Below are 23,276 nucleotides of genomic sequence, written 5' to 3'. Positions count from 1 at the left end.
GCCCACATACGATCACAAGACCAGAGACAGCCGATCCGTCGCTGCTTAGCAGCACTTTAGCTCGAGAGGATCCCAAGCCCCCTGGGGCGGCCTCACAAGCCTAGGTTGTGCGGTCTCGCTCACATGACTGCGGTTAGCATGCATCGTCTACAGTGTCGGACAGATCGAGGGCTTCTTGAGCAGATTCCAGCTCCCAGGTCATCCCAGGCTTAGATGTCTAGCTGGAAGTGCGGCCACAGTGAGATGCTCTGGGAAAGGACCGAGCAATGATGCATATCTCACAGATCATGGCTGCGTGGTATTCTGTCCGCGGTCAAAATTGGTCTGAGGGTCGCCAGCCCCTGTGCTGGACTGGGCTGATCCCTCCGCGCTCTTGGTCTGTTGTGCTGGGCTTTGTACACAAAAGTAGATCGCTTTGCAACTGGAGGGCACACTGCAAGGTAACACAGAGTTTTCGCAATAGTGCCTGCATCAAGAGCTTTCATCCGTTGGACGATGAGTCTCTCTTGAAGACGGCAGAATGACAGCGTCTGGTTTTCAACGACGGTTCTCATTCTCATTTCAGGAGCAACACATTTCGGGGCTTCGTAAACGGATAAAGACGACACGCGTCGAGCGTGTGGCTGGGCGGAGTCTCCTGCGCAAGCTGGACATAGCGTCGTGCAGAATGCGAGTATACCAGGAGCGGGGAAGGGGGAAGTAGTAGGGAGACAGTCGAGAATTCCTAGGTGAAGCCGTAAGGACCCTCAACCATAATCGTCGTCCGCGCGACCTATACTAGATCATTTCAGATAAGAGTCTTCGAGCTAGAACTTGACAATCCCGTGGTTGCAAGATCAAAGAGTTATTTAGGCGCGTAGAAGCTAGGCCTCAGTGAGATGAAAGCTTGGGCATGCGGCGAGTTTCCCACGTAGGCTAAACCCGCAGAGCGGTGTCTGCTTTTTGTCTCAGGGTTAGACCGGACGTTGCCGCTGGGGAGGGTGGTGTGCTCGCATGGTAGTGGCACGACCTTGAGTGCTGACACTGGGCACTGTACAGCCGAGCGTTGTGCCGCTACTTGTCGCGCCCTTCGTTCCTGGGAGAAAATGCATGACCGTTCTGTAATGCAATCCACGCTGGTTTCTCACCTCATCAAATTGAAAGGTTGCCCTCTACAAGGACGTCTACTGTCTTGCCGGATGAGTTTCGATCATCTGAATGCTTTGTTGACGCGTAGTCCTTTCAGGCAGGCATGGGTGCTGCCCAGGATGGGTGCAGATGTGTGTGGCCAGGATCAGTCCGACCTTGCATTTTGTTGGAGTTTGGTGAACGACCCCATGGGCCACATTCCCTGAGATAGGCCTCGAAGATGTGGTAGTGTCAGTGCCTCGGCTGAACACTCGCAATTTTGTACGGCGAAGAGATCGATGAATCGGACCTGAGCTTTCTCCTGACTTTGTTGATGCGCGTTGGGTCGACACGTGCACGTAATGCGTACCTCGGACACAATGAAGGGGGAGGGTGTCGGGCTCAGGGGCAACACCGGTGGTGCTCTGCAGGGCTGTGTCCGGCTCGAGCTCATCGGACTCGGCCGCTTTTCGCCTGCGATTGAAGTCGCACAATAGCATCCTGGGAGGGCCGAACCATTCAACTCATGACAGTGCCTACATGTCGCAGAACACCCAAACAAAACGACAGTGCTTGAGATGGCCGACGCAACGAAAGGAGACGCTGCCGATGCGCTGTCATTGCTGGCAAGACGTCTGGACAACGGGCGGGGCTGGCACGGAAGCGGGGCCGTGTGTGGGACTGTGCTGGGCACACAGGGACTTGTGCAGGGCAACGGGGAAGTGGCGACGCTGATGGGCCCACTGAGTTTCTGGGGAAGTGGAGCCTGGACAGCAGCCTAGGTGGGCCCTTGCGCCTGCCGGGGTCCTGTCGACCTCACATCAGAGCCCAAGGGACGCGTGCTGCACGTGAGTAGACGTCAAACATCAACGGCCAGCTCGATTTGCGCCATTGCCCCTCATGAATGCGGCTCAACTAAGCTCTAGGTGTGCTCTTCAGGTCCCTGAATCGCCCTTGGTCGAGCTCATGGGGTGCGAGTGTCACGGCCCTGGAGCCACTGCCTGCCCGTTCTGTGCGGCACACCACACCCCATACTCTGCCGCATCTGGGGAAGCTGAGGTGTGGCATTGCATGCAACCCCAGAGTCTCTGCTGGCCAATGGGCTCAACCACTGTCTCGCCCATCTGGCCCCAGGTGTGGCTGCTCATTTACGCTTCGTACCAGCCCAGACCGGCTCACCTCGCCTGCCAATGCCCAATGGTCCGTCCTCGACAGCGTCGCCACTGGTCCTTGCTGGCGTCGCCAAGTGCGACCGTCCCTCCCTCGCCGTGCCTCCCCCCGCGGGGAAACAAGACAATCAGGCCGCCTTTTCAGCAGCCCATCACATGGTATTCCAGCCCGTGTCCTGTCTTGTGCATACGCAGAGGCCAGGAATACCCTGCTGGTGCTCAAGGCACGCCCCCCTTGCCATGAGTCGCATCGAACGATGGGAGGCCCAATCACGGCGGAGGGGGAGGGCAGTGATACGTCGAATAGTCGTGTGTGCCATCCAACTGGTCTTACCCCGCTCCCCGACTGCGCTTCGCGTCGCACCTCTGGCCTCTTGCCGCTCGAGGGCCTAGGTGAGCGTGGTGGTTCACCCCCAGAGCGGTGGTTGGGTGCATTATCTGCTGTTTAAATAAAGGTCTTGCCGTGTCCCCTCTGGATCTGGTCGCAAGTCGTGACTTCCTTCTTCATTCAAAACAACCATAGCTCAAAGAACCATTTCCTGCCATCCTCAGCATCCGTCACTTCTCACACGGCCGCCTTCTGCCTGACAGACTGGTCACCTTCATCCAAATCCACACACTCTCGTACTCGCCGTCCAAAGAGTATCAACTCTGCGGCATTTCATCAACCACTCCACTCATCACATTCACCACAAAACAACAGCCACAATGCCCGTCCGCATTCCCAAGGCCAGAGGCTCCGAGATTGCCACCTTTGGCGTGGCTGGCGTCGCCGGCTTTGCCCCCTTCTACATGATGATGCCTGGGGCCGAGAAGCGCCTGGCCGACCAGACCACCAAATGGGCACCTCGGTGGGAGAAGAACATCTCACACTTTGCGCCTCCCGCTCGTATCGTTGCCCAACGCGCCTCCCCACACATCGAGAAGACGGTCAAAAAGATCGATGACCGCCTACCCCTCGAGAAGGTCACCACCAAGATCTCGAACCAAACCCAGCGTAACTTTGACCGCTTGGGCGAGCCTCTCACCCGCTCCAAGTCTTCATAGCGGACACAGACGCCTTTGATTATGACCAAACAAGAGTAAAATGACACCCCATGGAAGGAAGACAGGGATACTAGAACAGCTTCAATCTTAGCATAGCAGGTGTACTCGTCCTGGTTTCTTGCCCCTATGGCGTTCATAAAATCCACGAAAAACAATTGAAAATGGATCATCACTACAAACTGCTCTTTATGACTTCTTCATCCGTGACTCAATCACCTCTTCTGATGTTGCGTGAGGGAACCATGGCCAGCTTCAACACGACCAGACTCGCTCAGCAACTGTGCAAATTTACTCACCATTACCTTCATTCGACGAATCTAGACTTGCTCAACTCTCTACGCAGCCATCCTGCGTGCTGCTTTGTCGCGACCATGCGAACCACATCGAAGGTCACGAGATTGGCATCCGGAGAGAACACACACAGCACCGCACCTTACATTCAACCTCCCGGAAACCTGCAGGAAGGCTCTGCGGGTAGTGACCTCACGATGCACAATTCTCAACCTGCAAACCGCGGCAGCGTGACACTCGCCTACTCCGCGCGACTCAGATCAGTACGTACCTAAGGTGATAGACCAGCCACGAGTGTGGCTGCCTGGCTGAGAAGGAGGGGGTGTGCACAACAGAGGGAAGGGGGCGAGGGAGGGAAGGTGCGACCAAGCCCTCGGACGGACTCGATCAGCATGCGTGTGAACGCACTCGCCTCACTGAGTCGAGTTGGAGCAGATCTGTCTCAGTCTGGGACGGACAGGCTGATGTCCTTGCCGCACGCCTTACTGACTTTGCTCGGCCGGTGTTGTACACTGACATTCCTCGCCTTGCCACATTCCTCGTCTTTCCAGTTGTGTACGTGAGACTCATCTCTGTGATCTTTCAAACCCTTCTGGATTGTTATCCTCTCCTCAGCAGCGCGACGAGTTTTCTATTACGGTACTTCATCTGACCCGAATCCCCCTCGGACCTTCGAGGCACGCCATGCGTCTTTATCGAACCGAAACGATGACCACAATCACCTTCTACCCACTGCGACATGCCTGTCCCTTTCCCGACGCCAGCTTTCAGCCATAAATGGCTTCAACCTTTGACCTGATGAGGCATATCGATAGTCAGGCCCGAGAAGGCTTTGTCCATCCACACAAGATCAGTCACCACGTACTCTAAGGCCATAACCAGGCCACGGTTTCCAGGAACGACCCCAAAACGCTGGATTTGCGTCCCCTGTATATTGGGTATGTTCGTCTATATGCCATTATGTATGCAGAAAGTTTCAGTCTACGCTATGAAAACGGGGAAGCACGCTATTACTATTACTTGAAAATCAACAGTACTGAGACAGCAACGCTGTGACCACGCCGACGAGCAGCGCGATGTGCAAACCACGATCTACGCTGCGACCGACAGCTGCTCCCTCTTGCTTCCCGTCCGCCCCCGAGGGCAGATTTGCGGCCAGTGTCGAGGGATCCCCATCGAAGCCCGAGTCAACCATACTCGCCGTCGTGTTCACCGAGATCCGGCTGCCGGCGACACAGAAGCGGTCAGGATCTGTCCAGCTCGAATCGACTGCTCGCTGCCACACCGCCTTGGCGTCACTCAGCATTGCAGCCGTATAGAAAAAGCGACAGTTTGCTGGCTGATAGAGGAACTGGGCCGGCGTGGAAGAGTTCCCAGGCAGGAAGTTGTTCTTGCCGTTGATGCCACCAGCGTTATTCGGATCCGTCGCGCGGGCGAGAGCGTAGCCCTCAGCCAGGACGCCCAAGTCGCCATTCCGTAGCTCTTTCTGGAAGTTGCTGTCCACGAGGCCGATAGCTGCATTAGCAGTTCTCTTGATGTCCGAGAAGAGAAAGACTTGCGAGCCTTCTACGCCCGCGATGCTCTGCATTGGCCCAGTGACAGGTCGTCCTCCCACCGCGGTTGACTTGACGCTCGCCTGCATCGTCATGAGATAAGAAAAGATGGTGCACGTTGACCCGCAGGTGCCGTCAGTGAGCAGCATCACGTTCTCGGATTTGAAGACTGCTGGTGGCGGCTTGGGCTGGCCAGGAGCGCCGGTCACGTTAAATCCAGGCAAAGCCGAGTCGAGGGGCGTGAACTGATATGCGGTGAACTCGTCCCCGTGGAGAGTCACGGGCTCCAAAATGTCATCTACCGTCACGAAATCCTCGCCATCGGGCTTCTCCACGCTTCCTGGGATGAGGTTGGTCATGATGGTACTTTGTGACAGCGTCTGCACAGAGTTCTGCTGCTCCATTGACGTGGGCACAAAGGTCGCCGGCAGGTCGCCGATGATCTTTGCTATTGTTACGAAGCTCTCAGTCCGGCGGATGTTGGTCGCACCGAAATGCTTAAGCTCAGGGAAGATCTATGTAACAGGTTTAGTTAGAATGAGCTCGTGGTGAGGAGCAGCCCAGGGCTCAGCGCGTACCTGAGCGAACAACTCGTATCCAGCCACGACATAGCCACCACCATTCGCCGAGAGATCAATAACGAGGCGCTGTTTGCCTGCAGTACGGCATTGCGCCAGGAAAGACGAGATTGTCTTTTGAAAGTCGTTCAAAAATTTCACGGGTTGGGTGCCAGTCGTCGAAAACGACTTAACCGCAAGAACGGCGACATCGTCGTATCCTTTGCCGCTCAGGAAATAGCCGGATATCGCACCCTCAGGATCGGCAACAATAGGCGCTGGGAATCCTGCAGCTTGTCGTTTCGCCAGTTCCACCGCTGGTTTCGCTAACCGCATCGACCCTGCGGCTGACTTGCCACTGCAGAACTTGGTGTAGAAGTCGTCGCCATTCTTGATGTTGCTGAAGTCTGCATACAAGGCGGCATAGCTCTGCTCGGTCTGCTTTGTCCCATTCGCGTACGTGAGGGTCACACTATCCCCTTGGTATACCAGTGAGGATGCCACCGTGAGGAATGATTGTGGCTTGGCTACAGATGGAAACATTGAGTTCCATTGCGAGTCGGGATCCTGGAACGAGCTGAACTCGGCATTCTGCTTAATGATGAATTCGGTCGCATTCACGCCATTGATCTCCGTGATGGCCACAGGATCAGCCTTGACACCTGGTCCAAAAGCGGCTTTGTTCCAAGTCAGTACTTGCAGTCCGCATCTTCATTGAGCACGCCGTGGACTTACAATAAGGATACAACTGCGGTACCTCGATACCGTCCCGAGACACTGAGATGATTCTTGCAGCCAAATCGTTCTGGAAGTTGAAAGGTCGGAAGACGTCGCCAGCAAATGAGAAATGCCCGTCATGGGCCGAGATGACGAGCTTGTATATGTCGAGCTGCAGGTCGTACTCGTTTGAGTATCCGTCGTTGCTGACAGTTGTGGTGATGTTGTCGAGTGCTGCTAAGACATCGACCGCCGGGAAGGAGTACGACTTTGGCGGGTCCTTGAGCCATGCCAGAGTGCTCTGCCATGACGCATATGATTTCAAGCTCGCCAGGAGCTTGAGCGCGGGCTGTTTCTTTAGCGGCACAGACCGCAGGCACTGGAGTGCCAACGACGCCGGAACCTTCTGTTGTTTGCTGGACGATATCTGGCCGCAGGCTGTGGTCGTCTGTCGTGGTTGAGGTGCGGCCGCTGTGAGGGCGACCAAAGCCGACAGCGCGTAGAGCAGCTGCATAGTGTCTAGCCCTGTGTAACGAGACACCAACTACGAGCCCGGCTTGAGTTGTGAAAAGAGTGACGGAAAGGAAAAATCACCACATCATATCCACCAAAAAGCATAGACAGAATGCAGGAAAACGCACGTCCGCCAGCCCAGCCAGCACCGATCGACGAGATGAGAAAAATGATGATGAAAGATCGCCAATTCCACCAAGCGAAAAGAGGACGAGCTCGCAAAGTGCCTGCCGAGCCGCCTACGGGATGTGGCCCATCAAAAGAGTTGGCGCCTGGGGCTGCCCCCTGAACCTGGCAGGACCGGAGCCGCGTAGCGTGCCAGTATGCAGGGGCCATGTCGATGCTGCGTTGCCATCCTGCCAAGCCTCTGAGATGGGTAGGTCATAGACTCACACGAAGGTCCTGGCTTGAGCCGTTCTGCCGGTGCACCAAGATGCCATCTTGCCTCATTCTGCCGCCGAGCCCTTTCGTGGCAACAGCTCCTCACAGCTACGGAGATCTTGAGATGCCGGACAAAAGCACATCTCGGCTCATGAGGATCGCCGTTGCAGAGAGGCGACGGGGGAGCGCTAAGCCGTATAGCGGCCCACAATTGCATATTACCCCTGAGACTCAGCCCGCCTGTCTCAGGGCGCTTACAGGCTAGTTCCACGCGTCGGTTGTGGTTCATGCGGCATGTTTGAGCCGATCAGCGGACCTCATTGGCCACGTGCGGAAGATTACAATGACCCGTCGAGGCCCCAAAGAATCACCATTCTTGGCGAGCGGCCAGTTGAGCACCTTTGAGAGATGGGAGATTGGGTCATTTCTCGAACTTCTACTCGTCCGCGCCCTCAAGCCACGGGAGGTCCAAGAACAAAACCGTCTCTTTAGTGCAATCGGCAGCTTCAACGTCAAGGGGCTAACGACCCTGGGGGAAGTTCTGTAACACGTGTGGCGTTGTGTAACAGGGCGGACAGGGACCACCAAACCCCACAACACAAGAACCTTCCGGGTCCCGTGTACCTTTTTTGTATGTGGCCCGTGGGCCTGGTACCTGTTCCTCGCTTTGACCTTGGAGAGTTTGGATGAGGAGAACACATTGATCCGAGCTGGTGGCGCCCTCAAGCCCATCGACGCCGCCTGTTTCCGACTTGACAGCTGGCTAAGCTCAATCGGCGCGGCTAGCTTGCTGTGGCTGGCCTGTCATAGGTGACCCTGTGACACCCGTTGCGGGGGCTGTCAGTCCTGGCTCAGACCCTGACCGCGAAGCCCAGTATTTCGCTTCATGCTTCATGGAAGCACCCTACACGATCGGGAGACCTGGTTACCGTGGCGCCACATCTCGTCGACGTTTCTTTTGGGCAGCCCCCTGGACGATGATGCCGAGCTTGAGGTATCGGTGTTTTTCTACGTCAGCCAGCGCTAGGCCATCAATCTTGCTTGTCCGAGTACATGTCCATTCTTAGCATCAATTGAATCTTGACTGTAGATGAGTTGCACTAGCACTCTGCAAGCTGTATGCGGCTCCCTACTTCACGACGAACACCCACAATCTGTCGAGTCGCAGTCGTCCGATCACAGCCATGAGGGCGCAGAATTGACCCCGAATGTGTGCTCCTTCGTCCGGAACGCCACTCTCGAATGAGCTTCGTAGTAGTGATCTATTGAGCGAAAACAGGAACCCGACGTTATCAGGTTCCTTCTCTGAGCTGGGAAATTTTGCACGGATTCCTCAGCGAGATGGCTGCTGTCCCTGAGACCTGTTGCTCTCGTAACGGGTGGTGCGGCCTCTTCCGAGCGCGAAGGTCGATACGGTGAAGAGCATTCACGACTTAGTGGGCTTCTGTGCATCAAGTGCAGCAGGTCATGGAGGGCAATATGTCCAGCTATGTCTTGAATGTGCCAGAGGGCTCCAGTGGCCGCCATAGCAAGGGTTATGTACCAGTCAGTCATCGTGCTCAGGAGATACCCGCGTGTCCGTCAAGTTTTATGTAGTCAGACAAGGGACCTGGACATAAGATAGTACGTGTCGGGCATCAGCGCTGCATACAAAGACTCTCTGGACATCCATGGATGCTGTACATTGGATGTAACTGTCCGGCATTGGATATTATTGTCGATCAGATCAGTGCTGTAGTTTACCCTTTGGGCGCTCTGGGACATGATATATAGCACAATGGAGGAAGTAGGAAACCAAGTCCAAGTCTTTGTCGCTTGCCCACCAATAACACGGCAGACGGGGCTCCAGAACCGGGAGGCTCGTATGTAGTTAAAGCGCAGTGGTCACCACGACTTGGAAGAATGAAGTCTTGCTGGCTTCGTCACTCTTGAATATCTCTTTGTATTGCTGTTGTTTTTCTGGGTAAAACATGTCAGTAGTACAGCTTGCTGGCTTCGCTTCTTCTACGCTGAGGAGTCATAATGAGAGTCGTACACACATTCCAGGGCTGTCAGTCCGCCAATCAAGCTCTCTAAAGTCTTCCAGCTGAGACAGCTGAACAGACGAGGCGTCAGCCTGGCAGCTGGACCACTTGGTTTATGTCAGTGTGCCTTCATTGTACTCCCTCACGGGCTATTGTACCTTGGTAGACTGAGTGATTATTGATAGTGTGATGCACGTGTCAATTGTGAAACTGAGAATCCTGGTTCAGAACTTGTAATAGTAGGTAAGATGTGGCGTGCATGATTCGCGTAACATTCAAAATGCCTTGATGCAGACCGCCGGTGGGGGCTGCTTACAAGAGAAAGTTCTTTGCCTAAACTTGAATGTCTAGTTTTCATAGTCCAGGTCAACTCCAATTGTCGAGCATTGACAAGATTCTGTCGCTTGATATTCAGTTGTTTCCTTCCAATCTACACATATATAAGGACAGAAGCAGAGAGTTAGAGGATTGCAGCCTCACGTCAAAGGCGGATAGACATGGAGATGCAGAGCTCTCTGGCTCGCATGGATAAGGTTTTTTTTGCTTTTTTCACGAGCGATGACATTTGTGCACTTCGCAGGGTGGCTCTACATGCCGTTATGGTGAAATTGCATTGGCATCTAGAGTCAGGGGCTGTGTGTGGGAAATAGAAAACCTGTAGGTTGAGATAAGCTTCGATGAGATTCTGGCGCTGATTTTAAATGGAGGAGCGCAACTCTATATAGTGTAGTGTGGTACAGCAGTCTGTGCCCAGGAAGAAGCAATAATGGGTTGGGTCACCACGGGGTTTGATTCCTCTCGTGTCTCTACCAAAGCAGCCCAAGCCCGCTCCCAGCTCTGGTAACCCCAGCCGAAGACGATGCAGTGATTCGAGGTCCTGCCTCGGAACCCCGTGGGTTTTGTTTAGCCGCAATCCTACGGCACGCCTTGCCGGCACTTTCAGCTGATGCCCTGTTTTCCTGACGGCTCTGCCGTCCGCACATCCGGAAGCTGAGCTGTGGGAGCAAAAGCCTCAATGTGACTCTGAATTTTGCTCAGTCATCGCCAGCTCCCGGGCCAATTCTTCAGCAAGACCTGCATCGCTCATGCCTGTACGAGCAGGTTGCTGACGTTTGGACCCCTGCCCGCGATGGTGCCAAGCTCCCTACGACTCAGGGATCCCCGCAAGGACCGATTGGTCAATCATTCCCAATCTGTATACAGGAAACATATAATATCACCAGGCTCGTCTGTTTGGCCGTTTTGTTTCCATGGCCCCTGAGCCGGTTCTGGCCAAGTACCGCTGCTTCCGGGGCGGGGAACCCCTGGCTGCGGGCCAGTGGCGTGGCCCCCCCGGGGCGGCGAGCCTGGGGAAGCAGAACATGTCAGGGCCCTTCCACCGCCTCACCACCTCGCTCACTTTAATGGCATTATGGTTGTGTGGATCTGCAGGGATCGTGCTTAGCGGGTCGCTTCGTTCCGTAGCAATGAGCCGGTGAGTGAGAAGGTGTTGCGGGTTGCCAAGGAGAGGGGGCGGCCAATCAGCACGTCTGTCCGGGCCCTGTGCCTGCAGAATGTTTAGATGAAGTTCCCCGTGGTCAGCAAAAGTTCAGTAGGTTGAGTGATGGCGTGAGCTGACAGCTGCGGAGCCGAAGTCCTGGACGAGATGGAGGTTAAAGGCAATCAGTAAGCTGCCCGCTTCATATAAAGCCGGCCGTTGCAACCCAAGAAGTGGCCCTGCTTCTCGGATTGTGCTTGGCCACGCCTGAGGACTAGAGTCAATCATTACCAAGAGTGTCTCTCACTTCAAAAACATGAAGGCCTCGACGATCTCGTGCCTGTTGGCCTCTGTTGCCTCGGCCGTTGCCCAGGGCAAGAAGTACACCATTGAGGCTGCTGGTATCAAGGCCCAGGTGAGAAATGATTGAAGCTCCCCGAGAGTATTTCGACAATGGACTGACAACAATCTAGTTCATCCCCTATGGAGCCACCTTGACCAACTTGTTCGTGAAGGACAAGTTTGGCAAGGATGTCGATGTGGTTCTCGGCTACGATGATGCCAACTACTACCGTATGCTGTTGCAGCTCTCCACGCGCACCGAGCAAAGCATTCGCTAGCTAACACGAGGACTCGCTTACAGCTGTTGACCCTTCCCACCCCGTGTACAACGCCATTCCCGGTCGCTATGTGAACCGCATCGGCAACGCCAAGTACACGATCGGGCCCAAGACGTTCTACACTGAGAAGAACGATGGCAACAACACCCTCCACAGCGGTACCAACAACTGGTCGTTCCGCACCTGGAACATCAAGGAGCACACCAAGGACTCCATCACCTTTGCCATCCTCGACGCCTCCAACTCGTCTCTCGGCATGATTGGCGACGTCAAGGCCGAGGTCAAGTACAGTGTCAAGGACAGCACGTGGAAGATTGAGATGAGTGCCAAGTCTCCCGAGGCCAAGACCCGTAAGTAGTCTTTAGCTTCTTCAGCACACACACACATTCGTATAAGTTTGTTTCCACCCAACTAAAACCAACTCTTCTTTCACAGCCCTCATGCTCACCCAGCACACCTACTTCAACCTCGACGCCTACAAGAACCCCTACACGGACAAGGTCTGGAACCACACCCTGTACATGCCCTACTCGAGCCGCTACCTCGTGGCCGGCGACGACGCCGTGCCGACCGGCGAGATCGCCACCGCCGCGCCCGGAAGCATCAACGACTTTGCGAGCAAGCGCGGCATCCAGATCGGCCACTCGAGCGGCAGCCCAGAGTTCCCGGGCAACTGCGGCGCCGGCGGCGCCTGCGAGGGCTACAACGGCTACTGGCTGATCGACAAGGCGCCCAAGGATGCCGTCGTCATCACCCTGGCCAGCGGCTTCAGCGGCATCAAGGCCGAGCTCAAGACGGACCAGGTCGGCGCCCAGGTCTACTCGTGCAACTGGTTCGGCGGGGACAACGTCCTCAAGAGCACCCAGGGCATCCCCGCCATCGGCCGGACCAACGTCACTCGCAGCTCCTGCGTTGCCATCGAGGCTCATGACTATGTCGATGGTATCAACCAGTACGTCTCGCCTCGTGGCTTTTTGTCTTTTTTGTTTTGTTTTACTTTTTGCCTTTGAGTTACCCCAGCCGATATTTATTCTCCCCACGCTCTGGTGCTTCCTTTGCTAACGATGCTCTCTGTCCAAATAGCCCTGAGTGGGGACGCAAGGAGGCCCAGCTCACTGGTCCTGGCGAGAAGTACACCTGGACGAGCTCGTGGAAGTTCAGCCGTGCTTAGACCAATCAGTCGGAAAATTGCGAGAAGGACAGACGCGGAGACCTGAAGAGTGTCTCAATATTCAGTCGAGGGGAAATGATTCGGATCCTTATCAAGACCAGCCGGTGGAAAGCTACGAGGCTGGTATCTGTGACTCTTCTCCCGCTAGACACTCTCCACCTGTATATATGGACGCAGGTCTACTTGGCGCCAACATTGGTTGAGTCAATCCTCGACGTGTTACGTTTTTGCTGTGAGAACGCCCAAAAGTCATCCAATGAACGACGTAAACTTGCACGGGCCACGATGACAAGTTGCTCCAAGCGATGAGACGTCCTGGCCATGCATTTATAACTGGGAGCTCAAATACTTGGTTCAACGACCGTCATCACCGTCTGGGGCTACACTGTGTTGAGTGACAGAGCCAGAGATATCGCCAGCAGGCGGCCCTTAGCATTTCCCTTGTTGAAATGCCAGCCACAACAATGATATAAGCCAATTGCAGAGAGTCCTTGATATGCTGCGACTTTGATCGCTGACGATTTATCACTGCGGTATCTGCATCCGAGTCTCCGCCCAGACTTCCATTAATCTCGCCACCCGAACAGCCGCGTCCTTTGCCTCGTCTGTAACCTCCTTCTTGTCAGCGACCTCATCGAGCCGCGTCTTCCAGAACAACCACCGATCTGAACTCAGGCCAGGACCGCCCTTGTACAAAGGACCGGCACGAAGCAGCCTCTTGTCGTCATCGCCGAGAGTTGGGTTTGGACTCCACAATATCTTTTCAAACAACAGCGGCCCCGCGTACTCTATCCACACCGTCGCCGTGAGTACCTCGCGGTTGGCCTCCTTGCTCCCAGCTGTCAGCTGCTCCTCAAGCCCATCACGCAGCATCCACAGAGCCTGTGTTGTGAGGTCGATGACGTTAGCCGCCATGAGCCTGGCAGCAAAGGCATGGAACTTGACCCATGCGGCATTGACGGCATCTTGCTCGTCACGATTCCTTGCCTGCGCGGGGCCGTCCAGCTTTTCTCTCAATGCGGCGCCTAGGACGGGCAGGTCTTTCCAGATGCGTTTCTATGACCATTCGGTCAGCTTTTGCATTTCACTCGTGCTCAAGTTGAGAAGAAAAAAAAAGTAGTGACCCACTTCCCAGACCTTGATCTCGACATCACCCTGTAACGACAGCTCCCTTACAAACAACACCAGTTTGTCCAGCGCCGGGTGGTCGCTGCTGGGAGCCTGCTCAGCAGCGCTAAACAAGTCGCGCCAGAACTGAAACAGATAGCCGTCGTCGACAGCGTCCTTGGCGTTGGCCTGCTTGACGTCCTTGGTTGCGGCAGCTGCTGCCTGATGTGCCGCCGACCTCGGAGCCTGCTCTGTTTGCACGAGGTCCTTGAGGATAGCGAAGGAGTTGTCGCTGATCTTCCTCTGCTCGAGGGTGAATGACGTCGTGGAGTGAGTCATGCTGTGCTTTGTGCTGAGGAAGTGTTGTGGCGCGAGGCTGTGCGGCGTGGCCGTGGTCAAGAGCGCAGTGGTGGTGAGGATGCGGGGGAGGAGTCTGGCGAAGGTGACCGTGCTGCGCATTCAGCTGGTGCGGATGGTTGTTTCGGCAGCCCTGGAGATTTGGCAGACAATCCGGTGTTTGGCAGTCGACGAGTCCTTGTAGGAATGCACAGCGCACTTGGTAAAATGGATCTATGGGAAGGAGAAGAGTGTAGTTGAAGCCAGATTGCTTCCACGATGCCCACGCGCCGTCGGTCCCCGCGGGGTACGTCATCTGCCGGGAGCTCTCAAGAGCGCGATGTTCAGATCCAGGGGCGCGTGGGCAGGTGCAGGTACTGATTGGCACAGGCAGTGTCGCGCCTGCCGAAGCTAGATCGCACCAAGTGGGCTCCCCACTTGCCCCAACAGGCAGTTGCGGGAGGCAGCCGGGCGGCGGCCTTGACCCCAAAGCTCTCCTCATTCCTCTGGGCGGATACCCAGGCAGATCGCGAACGGGAACCGCTGAGGACAACGGGCATGGCAAGGATCGTGACAAACACAGAAGATCATGCTTTTTGTTGGCAGCCACTGCCGTTCCATACCATCGTAGGACGTCGTCTGCACGGCCTCTTCGGTTCCCGGTTTCCTGTGTCAAAGTCTCATCAGCTCAACGGGAACTTGTTGTCTCGGTGGCAAAAGTGCAATACCTCGAGTCCGTGCAGTGCCGCTTCAGATTCTTGGGACGACGCCGGAGTCGACCGCGATGACGATCTACCCGCTCAGACTGCCTCCCGGGGCAGTTTTCTTCTGCCTCCCACGGCGGACCAGCGCAACGGGATGCTGCGTGGTCCCCCACAACCTGTCCAATTCCACCATCTCGCATCTTTACGACTGCGCCATAATCATCAAACCAGTCCGCAGCAAATGCAAACGCCTGGCTAGGTGTACTTGAGCCCGAACATGAGGCACGGACAAGGATCAACCCATCTTCAAGGCGGCGACCGGTTCGTCACACGACGACCCAGCCGGCACCGGCGCCGACCATTCCCAACTGCTCCGCCGACCCCCCTGGTGTCTTACATCAAGGAGTCGTATGCTGCACTCTTGCAAGGGGAGTTGGCTTTGCGATCTTATGCGGGCCTGGGCGCCATCCATCTGCGCATCTGCGCCAGGATGCAGGCACTGAGCTGTCGCAGGGTGGAGACAAGAGCCTAGCAGTACCCCTCCAAGGACTCGGCAAAGGACTCGCAAAGACCTTGACGGACCCCGATTTGTGCCCGTTTGGGAACACTACACCTCACCCACCTGCTTGCTCATGCGATGCAAGCCTCTGAGAGGCAGTGTCGTCGAATAGAGCACTTGATCACTTGCTGTCTCGCCTAGCCAAGTATGTTAACCTTCTCGCCACCGTCCTTTGATTCGTCCACTCAGGACAACGGAGCATGTTGCAACCAAAGTCGCGCGGGGCATTTCCTGCCGACAAACGTGACCGTGCGCTGCTCACCGAAACATCCAAAAAGTTGCCAAAGGACACTTGAATGTCACTGGGATTCTCGAATTGCCTAGATAGGACCGAGAGATTCTAGTACCGAGCCGATCTGGGTACCTGCAGGTACGGTGGTGCGCTGCGGACCATCTCCCACCACCCACCACCCACCACCACACAGGCGGCTGTGCCTTGACGCCACAGAAGCAGACCAGCCACTGCCAAAGGCATCCTGTTGGGTTCTGCATGGCCTCCAAAAGACAAAAAGAAAAAATTAGAGACTAGCCAGCATCAGCGTCGCCCGAACTGCATACGCACCAGGCGTTCCTTGACGCCATGATTCCACCAGATCAGGCAGCAGTCGGAAAGATCAGTCACCACGTTCGGCGGATGGTGCCCGGAAGCCATGCATCTCGATGGCTCGCTGGCCAGTCGCAGCCACAGTGATGCCTAACGCGTCCCTTGTCATCTAATCACCGGTAACAAAGTCTCCCGACTGGCGCTGACTAGAATCCCAGTCTTGGCTCCTGGCTGGGGGTACAAGGAAACATAGATTGCCGAGAAAAGCCTCACGCACGCGCAGCAAAGCAGAGCAGAACGGTGGATTGCCCAAACTAGAACACTTCTACAGTTGTGGAACAATCTGAATTAAGAGCTTGCAGCTTGCAGTTTGCATGGTATTCCCAACGTCTATGGAAGAATATGAACAAAATAATCCCAAAGTCTATCTGCGTTACAAGCAAAAACAGAGAGAAACAGGAAAGACTCGGGAACCTCAAAACTTGCAAACTATTGGTGAGATCTCTATTGTACATGGGGCTTGGTGGGGCTTGGTGGGGCGACCAGCAGAGCCTGAGAAGCTAGACCTTAGGAAAGCGGGCACGCGACGCCGAAGCGTGGCGTGGCGTGGGGGGAATCTTGAACGCACGCTTGAAGGGGACAAGAAACAAAGCGGAAAAAACGACGAAAATGATAGCTGCACTGCCACTGCCACCCAGTGCTGGCGATAACCAATCAAGCTCCGACGAAAAGTGAGCAAAGGTGCAGAGGAACCAAAGCTTGGGCGCTGCATCGCGTCACCATCCTAGCTATGCTCGTCCCAACGGCGCCCGTGGCTGCTGCGCCTGCGACGAGAGCCGCCGCCGCTGGTGCTGTTGCTTTCTCCACTACCACTACCACTCCCACCGCCGTTGAAGTAGGAGTAGTAGAGATCTGTGCTACGGCCGCTGCCGTAAGGGTCATAACCTCGACTGCTTTGGTTGTCTCGGCGGCGCGGCTCATCATGATAGTCCTGGCGGTGGTGGTGGTGGTAATCACTGCTGCGCCCGCCGTCGCGGCTGCTTCTGTGATGGCTGTGGTCGTTCCGAGCAGCGTCGTCGCGGTGGTGGCCGCTGCTGGTAGGCGCTCGCGACCAATTCCCATCAAACTCAGCAATGCTTCCCTTCGCATTGTCTTTTCGCGTGCTTCGGCCGGTCACCAACAAGTCCTGCAGCGGGTCGCGGCTCTTCATGAAGTGATTCATGTTGTATGTGTATGATGGCCTCGAAGAGGCGGATGAGGAAGACGACGACGAGTGGCCTGCATCTGGGATGCGATGTTGGTCGTGGTGACGGTCATGGCTGCCATGCTCACGAGAGGAGCGGTGGTGGCGGCGGTGGTGGTGGTCATCGTCGTCGTACCCATGGGAGTTCTCAGGTCGAGCCGTCGAGGATGAGGAACTGTAAATGCCCGGGCGGTGTTAGTCTTGGTTGCCAAAGCATGCGGGCCGCGATCGACGTTAAAATATGGAGACAATGCCATTGTGCACTAGTTGGAGGAAGCTAAGGGGATTGATTCCCTTTTTGGTGGCGACCCAGCTTTCTGCCCGTAGCCAGGCCAGCCAGGGACCTCTGAAGCTGTGGAGAATGGCACTAGACACTACGACATATAGGTCGAGGCTCGACTAACCTTGAGTAATGGTTCTTCGACGACGAAGACTGGTGCCCTTTGCTCGCCATGACGAAGATGGGACGGTGCCTTTGCAAGGTAAGATGGGATGCCTGGTGCAATGTGACCTGGTGACTGGTGTTCTGTTCTGTGGGGTTTGATTTGAGGTGGTGATGGTCCAAGATGTGTGATTCAAGCTTCAGGAAGAGTGCACGAGGGCATTGTGGGAGAGGACTGGAGAGCCCATCGTCCTTATAATGCCTCGAAACGCCTTCTTCTGTGGGAATCTCATTGCTACCGCGGCCAGCCACATAGACCACACCGAACACCAGACGCAATACAGGAATCTGTTTCGTGTCATGTGTGTAAGTGGTGCTGCTGTGGAAGTGGAAAATACTGGGACCCACCATGTCTCCGGCGAGGATCCACTTGCGGTAGGAATACTTGCACGCCAGACTTACAGCACAGCTGTGCGGCAACCTTGCACGGACAATCTCGAGCCAAAGAAACAAAGAGCGCGATCGGCCACCCTAGCACCTCAAGTTGTGACGCTCAACCTGTTCTCACCGAATCCCTTGGCGCACCCATCTGCGCAGCGGCGCCGGGTGCGGAATGACTCCTTTGCGGGTTTGCCCAAAGTCCTATGCTTGAGACAAACCCGGCACTGCCCATCCAGGACCGATCCCCGTAGTCGACCAAGGACCAACGAGCCTGGCGAGTGCAGGACTGGCTTGCGCATGACATCGGCGCGCAGCAGATCGTGCCTTGTTCCTGATTGCATCAAGTGTGCCTGTCCTGACCAGGGAGCTTGTCGACTTTGCTGGTTTATGTTGTTTGGGCACTCTGTGCAATTGTGTTGCGGGCTGCTCATGGAGAACCACACCAGCGTGACTGGGTGTCAATCTCCGCCAGGACTGGGCCTGGCTCAGCTCATTTGACGTGCGGCCACTGTTTGCATACATGTTCCGTACCGGCAGCACCCACCGCACTGCTCCGGCCCATTCTGCTGGCCCGGAGAGCAAAACGAGTCCCCTCATTTCTGCAGGGAGATTGCGTCAAGCAGTTCTGCAAGGTACCAGCGATGCTGCATCAACAAGTCGTCAGGCTGCCACGGAATGCGTAGACCCAGAGCTGCAAACATGTACGAGACTGGCCAGGTCGTCTCCATGCCGCCGCCGCCTGACTACAGACGTAGTGGACTCCACGTTCGGCTCGCCCAACTCTCGCTCTGGTACTCCCATGCCAGCCCGTTCTTGTTGCCCTGCCCCACTTCATCGCCGAAGCACGCTGTCCTCATCGTGCGAAAAAGCGTCATGTTCGCATTGTCGGGTCGGTTTCGAGGGCGTTAGTGGCATCTCGTGCTCCATCTATTTGGCAACAACGCTTGTGCCCACCAGAAGACTTGTTTAGTTGTGCTGCGTGGCTGCCTCGAGCAATGACTTTCATCGTCAGTTGGTCTAGCCCGAACGCACCTACTGGTGGATACGTAGTATGGCGGCTAACGAGCTTCTTTGTGGCAGCAGGACTGACGCTTGTGACGTACGGCTAGCTTGCTATTCCCACACTCACAGACGCCGCTAGAGCGGGATGTGCGGCTGTGTGCACGTAACAGGTCTGGTCTGTAAAGTAGCTCTTGGCCAAATCCCCTGGCGAGCATCGGCGCCACCCTACGGGCCGTGTGGGCTCGGAGTTACAGGGCATCTCGCGGAGGTTTCTCTGGAGGAACGATGCACCCAAGCCCAGTTTGTCCATATGCCCATACTGACTGTATTGACGGACGTCTTTGCCCGTGTTCCATTGCCTGTGAGGCTGTGTAGGTCGACTGTGGGTGGCAGGGCAGCCAGAGGTGTGCATTGGCTTACAGCTCTTGCACGACCGTCAAACATGTCGACGCAAAGGAAACTTGGGCTGCAGGGATAGCATCCATGTCATGTTTTCGTCCCTGATAACTTTGAGAATAGCAGGTAGCTCCCAGCCCAGAGTGACATTCTGCAGGCTTGAGAGAGTATATCCTGGTTGTCAGCGGAGGGGCGACGCGCAGGGGGCCGATCGAAATGTGCTATTTTTGGGGGCCAGAGACGGGGAGAATGGCCTGATCTGGCAAGGGATTTCCCCTCCACAAGCTCTCTGGGAGGTATTCGATGGACAGCGTGGCTGTCGTTCCAACGAGGAGACATGAGGCAGTTGGCGACTCTTCAGACAAAGGCCAAGTGCGAGCTCGAGATGTGCTCTGCGAGCGAAGATTGCAGCACCACCCACGATGATACAGGTTGATCGTGGCCAGCGCTGGAACCTTAAGCTTCAGCTGGAGGAGTGCGTGACTGGATGCTGGTGGTGTGCGCGTGGCGGCGGCTACCGCACAGGTGGAGCCACCAAAACGCCCGCCCAGCCTGTCAGGTGAGCCCATAACTCGGGACCGGCGCCGTGGGGCTTGCAGACAATACCTTACCTACCATAGTATTGTAGGGTGCAAGGCACGACCCCTGGCCGATCAGTCTCGCGGGGGTCTGACAACAGGACCGGAGGCCACGGAGACGGCCCTCCAAGGTTTCTTCAGGTCGTCCACTGCGTGGGTGCTGTCTCCTTGGTGGAGAGTGCGAGCTGAGGGCGGGTCGAAACGCAGAGGAGAGGCCCCTGCAGTCACAATGTTCCTTCTCATCTGTTCGCCCCAGGCCGCCGAGGCAGTGAGACCCAGAGATGTGTGGGGTCTGTCAGCATCTCGACCCAGGTGGGCAGGCACGCCCGGCTTGAACAGGGCCAGAAGCGTTGTCCTGCCACACCCTCATCCCTCCCACCCCCTCCCGCAACCACACGAGACGCACTTCCAGCCCCGAGCCTTGCTTGCCTCGCCTCGCCTTGCCTGGCTCTCAAGTGCTGGCCGCACTCTCTGCCAGACCTTGCCTGCCCGCCATGTCGCGCGGAGGCGGCATACATAACGTGCTCCCTCCTCCCGCGCGACCATGGTGCAGCCTCATGGGCTGGGTGTCGGTCTACATGCACCTCTTCCTCTTGCCAATGTCAACTTGCAACCATGTCACCAGCGTTTAGTCCCGGCGTGGCAGCGGGTTCCCCGCACTCTGGCGCCTCGAGGGGTGGCAGGCCGCGAGACTGGAATGATAGCCGTGGTCGCCAGCTCGTCCGCATGTATGTCTACACGGAGAACAAGATGGACATCATGCTGGAGGCGATCCGGGATCGCCACTGGGCTCCGCAGTGAGTGTCTGCTCCCCACGAGAACCGTCTCTCCCGCACTGAGCGCTGAACGCTAACTGGAACACACATTGTACAGGAAGGATGCGGCGAACAAGGTGTTACACAAGTGCCTGGGGAACGATCCCCGGTGGCTTCGACCGAAGTCCAAAGCAGAGTCGAAACAGCAAATCAAAGCACTCGAAAACAGCACCCGTCCAGTCTTTCGGCAGCCTGCCGCCGGATCTCTTACTGCTGCTGGAGCCATGCAACTCGACACATCCAATCTGGAGGGGAATGCTCTAGCTCTGAACGTCGATGCACCAATGAGTGGAGTGAGCCCCAACCCAGACAATAACCGATGGTCATCGTCGCCTTATTCGCTGTCTTCTCCCAACGGATGGCAAACATCCTTGCAGTCTGCGACATTCGCCTACAGTGGTCCAATAGAGTGGCCGCAGCTGCCTCGGAGGAACTCAGCACTGTCGGATGTGACTGTGTCCAGTATGGCAAGCAGTTTCCTGGAACGGCTCACGGTCAAAGGCGCCTCACCGTCGGATGCAGCCGATCTCTGGAAACTCTCAAGGAGGTTCACGGCCCCCAGGTCCGCAACTTCCAGTCCTTCGCTGTCGTCGCCTTTACGTGCTTCTCCGCCTGGCCACCAAGCATTCCCTAGCGCCGACATGCCTTTGTTGCTCGATCAATCCAGGGCCGGCTATGCAGTCGCGGGTGATTTTATCAATATTGGGCACGGGTTCAGCTTCGAGGGTGACAAGACCTGCGACAAAACTTCGGAAGCTCATGACAATGGAAACTGTTGGTGCGCAGTCTCTGAGCAGCTTTTCAATCACTTCCAGAGTATGCCTTCTGCACGGATCGTTCTTGCCCCTGACGCCCAAGCTGTATGGGCTCTGCGCGATATCAACACTGCCGCACGGGACGAGTTCGGCCACTCGGCGCTGCACCTGTTAGCCAGTCTTGAACATTGCCACTCTCAGTTGCTGAGCGTTGTGGCCGAAGCATTGACTGGCAAAGACCAGGTGTTAAGTGCCGCCAACACCGCCCGCCAGACGTTCCTGCACATGCTTCATCCTTCCTGGTTCTTGCCAGGATCGCAACTGGAGAACCTGATCCACATCCTCAAGCAGTCGCATTTCGACATTCTCGGCCGGGATGTTTTTGGGAGGAATGTGTTCCACATCATGCGCGAGCACAATGTTGAATTTCAGCGGCTCCAAGGTTGTGCTCTGGGACTCAATCCGAAAGTCCTGAATGTGCGCGACGCCTTTGGACGAATGCCTCTGCGAGCACTCCCCTCTGGACCAAGTCTCCATGCTGCTCGATCCATACGCCGTGTCATCGCTGCGCGGAGATTGACAGCTTCATCCTCCGATGGCCCACCCACAATCGAATCAGATTCGAGAATCATCGCTCAAACGAAGCTTTTGAAGATCATCTACGCCGCTACGGCTACGGACTCCAGCCGTGCGGACCCGACGATGGAGGATCTCGAGGGCCGCAATGGCTTTCATGCATTGGCGGAAGTCATCCTTGGCGTCACACCAATGATAGATCATGTGAGCAGGGGGCAGAAGCGCAAGCACGATGAGCCCACCATTGACCAACCGAACCCCGAGCCAATGCCACGGATAACGCATTTGGAGGCGCTGATCGACGCCAAAGTCGATATCAATCATCACAACGTTGCGGGTGACACACCACTGATGACGTTTGTGGTGCAACTTTCCGATGGCAAGACCAAGGCAGAGAACGTCGAAGTGCGTGGCATTATCAACGGCCTCGTTGGCGCCGGTGCTGAGATGGAGAGACGCAACCGTCGAGGCGAGACGGCCCTGCTTGTCGCCGCACGCCACGGACAGAAAGTCGCAGTGGATGCTCTGCTCAAACTTGGCGCGAATCCCTATGTGCGCAACTCGGAAGGGCAGAGTGCCCTCGATGTGGTTGACAGTATGTGGAGAGTGAGTGAGGCTGCGATGGGCTCGTACGAGGCGTGTCGCAAGCTGCTGTGTGGAGGCCAGGCTCTGAAGTCCGAACCGAAGCAAAGCCCTAGCATCTTCGATGAGTGGACGTTTGGCGTTCCAACGGTTTCGACGAGTTGAGCAATATTTGGGTTGGTAACGGAGGACAAGTACCGTGGCTCTTGTGGGCTGCGTGGTGTGTATCTGCTTTAAGAAAGGAAGACGGACGAATGATACCCATGAAGCGCTTTGGATTCTTGCTTTGAATTTTAGTCAAATTCACCAGCCCACAATAGGCCCTTTGCAAAGACCTGTTTGCCTGAATCTGAGTTGTGATCAGATGCCGTGTGCATGAAAAGTGCAAGACCCCCGATTGGAAATGACACCTAGCCCGAGCGAAATGACAAGCATGAGAATTCAAGTTCGTGCCAATGCAGTTTGCTGCACGGTGCCCAAAAGGTTTACATACGATAGGCGACTAAATGAAGAGCTGTTCAAAGGGGCGGTTCCAAAGTCTTTTAGCAGCCTTAGTCAGTGTTCCGTGAGTACGCTAAGTACTTTAATGCCCAGGTGATCCAACAGTGGAGGAGCGATAGTCCTCCACA

General features: G+C 55.9%; 6 protein-coding genes across 6 annotated transcripts; 3 read left to right on the top strand and 3 right to left on the bottom strand.

Annotated features, from left to right (window-relative positions):
* Positions 1 to 2,539: 2,539 nt before the first annotated feature.
* B0I36DRAFT_259949 (uncharacterized protein) lies at positions 2,540 to 3,502 on the top strand. Its single transcript, XM_046151110.1, has one exon. It carries the CDS (start codon positions 2,985 to 2,987, stop codon positions 3,321 to 3,323), a length of 339 nt encoding a protein of 112 aa, XP_046018673.1. The 5' UTR covers positions 2,540 to 2,984; the 3' UTR covers positions 3,324 to 3,502.
* A 1,304-nt stretch (positions 3,503 to 4,806) lies between these two features.
* B0I36DRAFT_231482 (uncharacterized protein) lies at positions 4,807 to 6,847 on the bottom strand (the record flags this gene model as incomplete). Its single annotated transcript, XM_046149134.1, has 3 exons — positions 4,807 to 5,682; positions 5,746 to 6,386; positions 6,460 to 6,847. Coding segments are annotated over 3 exons (1,905 nt in total), but the record flags the coding sequence as incomplete, so codon positions are not given.
* A 4,038-nt stretch (positions 6,848 to 10,885) lies between these two features.
* B0I36DRAFT_281113 (aldose 1-epimerase) lies at positions 10,886 to 12,926 on the top strand. The gene is made up of 5 exons (XM_046151484.1): positions 10,886 to 11,251; positions 11,310 to 11,409; positions 11,480 to 11,806; positions 11,892 to 12,408; positions 12,540 to 12,926. Exons 1-5 carry the CDS (start codon positions 11,153 to 11,155, stop codon positions 12,625 to 12,627), a joined length of 1,131 nt encoding a protein of 376 aa, XP_046018671.1. The 5' UTR covers positions 10,886 to 11,152; the 3' UTR covers positions 12,628 to 12,926.
* Positions 12,927 to 14,382, bottom strand: B0I36DRAFT_311095 (uncharacterized protein). Its single transcript, XM_046152330.1, has 2 exons — positions 13,756 to 14,382; positions 12,927 to 13,683 (listed from the first exon to the last, which is right to left on the bottom strand). Exons 1-2 carry the CDS (start codon positions 14,191 to 14,193, stop codon positions 13,153 to 13,155), a joined length of 969 nt encoding a protein of 322 aa, XP_046018670.1. The 5' UTR covers positions 14,194 to 14,382; the 3' UTR covers positions 12,927 to 13,152.
* Positions 14,383 to 16,624: 2,242 nt separating this feature from the next.
* B0I36DRAFT_13066 (uncharacterized protein) lies at positions 16,625 to 17,948 on the bottom strand. The gene is made up of 2 exons (XM_046148201.1): positions 17,525 to 17,948; positions 16,625 to 17,295 (listed from the first exon to the last, which is right to left on the bottom strand). The coding sequence occupies exons 1-2, from the start codon at positions 17,911 to 17,913 to the stop codon at positions 16,662 to 16,664; spliced, it is 1,023 nt and encodes a 340-aa protein (XP_046018669.1). The 5' UTR covers positions 17,914 to 17,948; the 3' UTR covers positions 16,625 to 16,661.
* Positions 17,949 to 20,534: 2,586 nt separating this feature from the next.
* On the top strand, positions 20,535 to 22,812 carry B0I36DRAFT_344326 (ankyrin repeat-containing domain protein; the record flags this gene model as incomplete). The annotated part of the gene is made up of 2 exons (XM_046156251.1): positions 20,535 to 20,716; positions 20,793 to 22,812. The coding sequence occupies 2 exons, from the start codon at positions 20,535 to 20,537 to the stop codon at positions 22,810 to 22,812; spliced, it is 2,202 nt and encodes a 733-aa protein (XP_046018668.1).
* Between the last annotated feature and the right edge of the window lie 464 nt (positions 22,813 to 23,276).

The sequence above is a fragment of the Microdochium trichocladiopsis genome, assembly GCF_020744255.1.
Source record: "Microdochium trichocladiopsis strain MPI-CAGE-CH-0230 chromosome Unknown B0I36scaffold_1, whole genome shotgun sequence".
Classification (NCBI taxonomy): domain Eukaryota; kingdom Fungi; phylum Ascomycota; class Sordariomycetes; order Xylariales; family Microdochiaceae; genus Microdochium; species Microdochium trichocladiopsis.
This window is presented reverse-complemented; position numbering and strand designations above follow the sequence as displayed.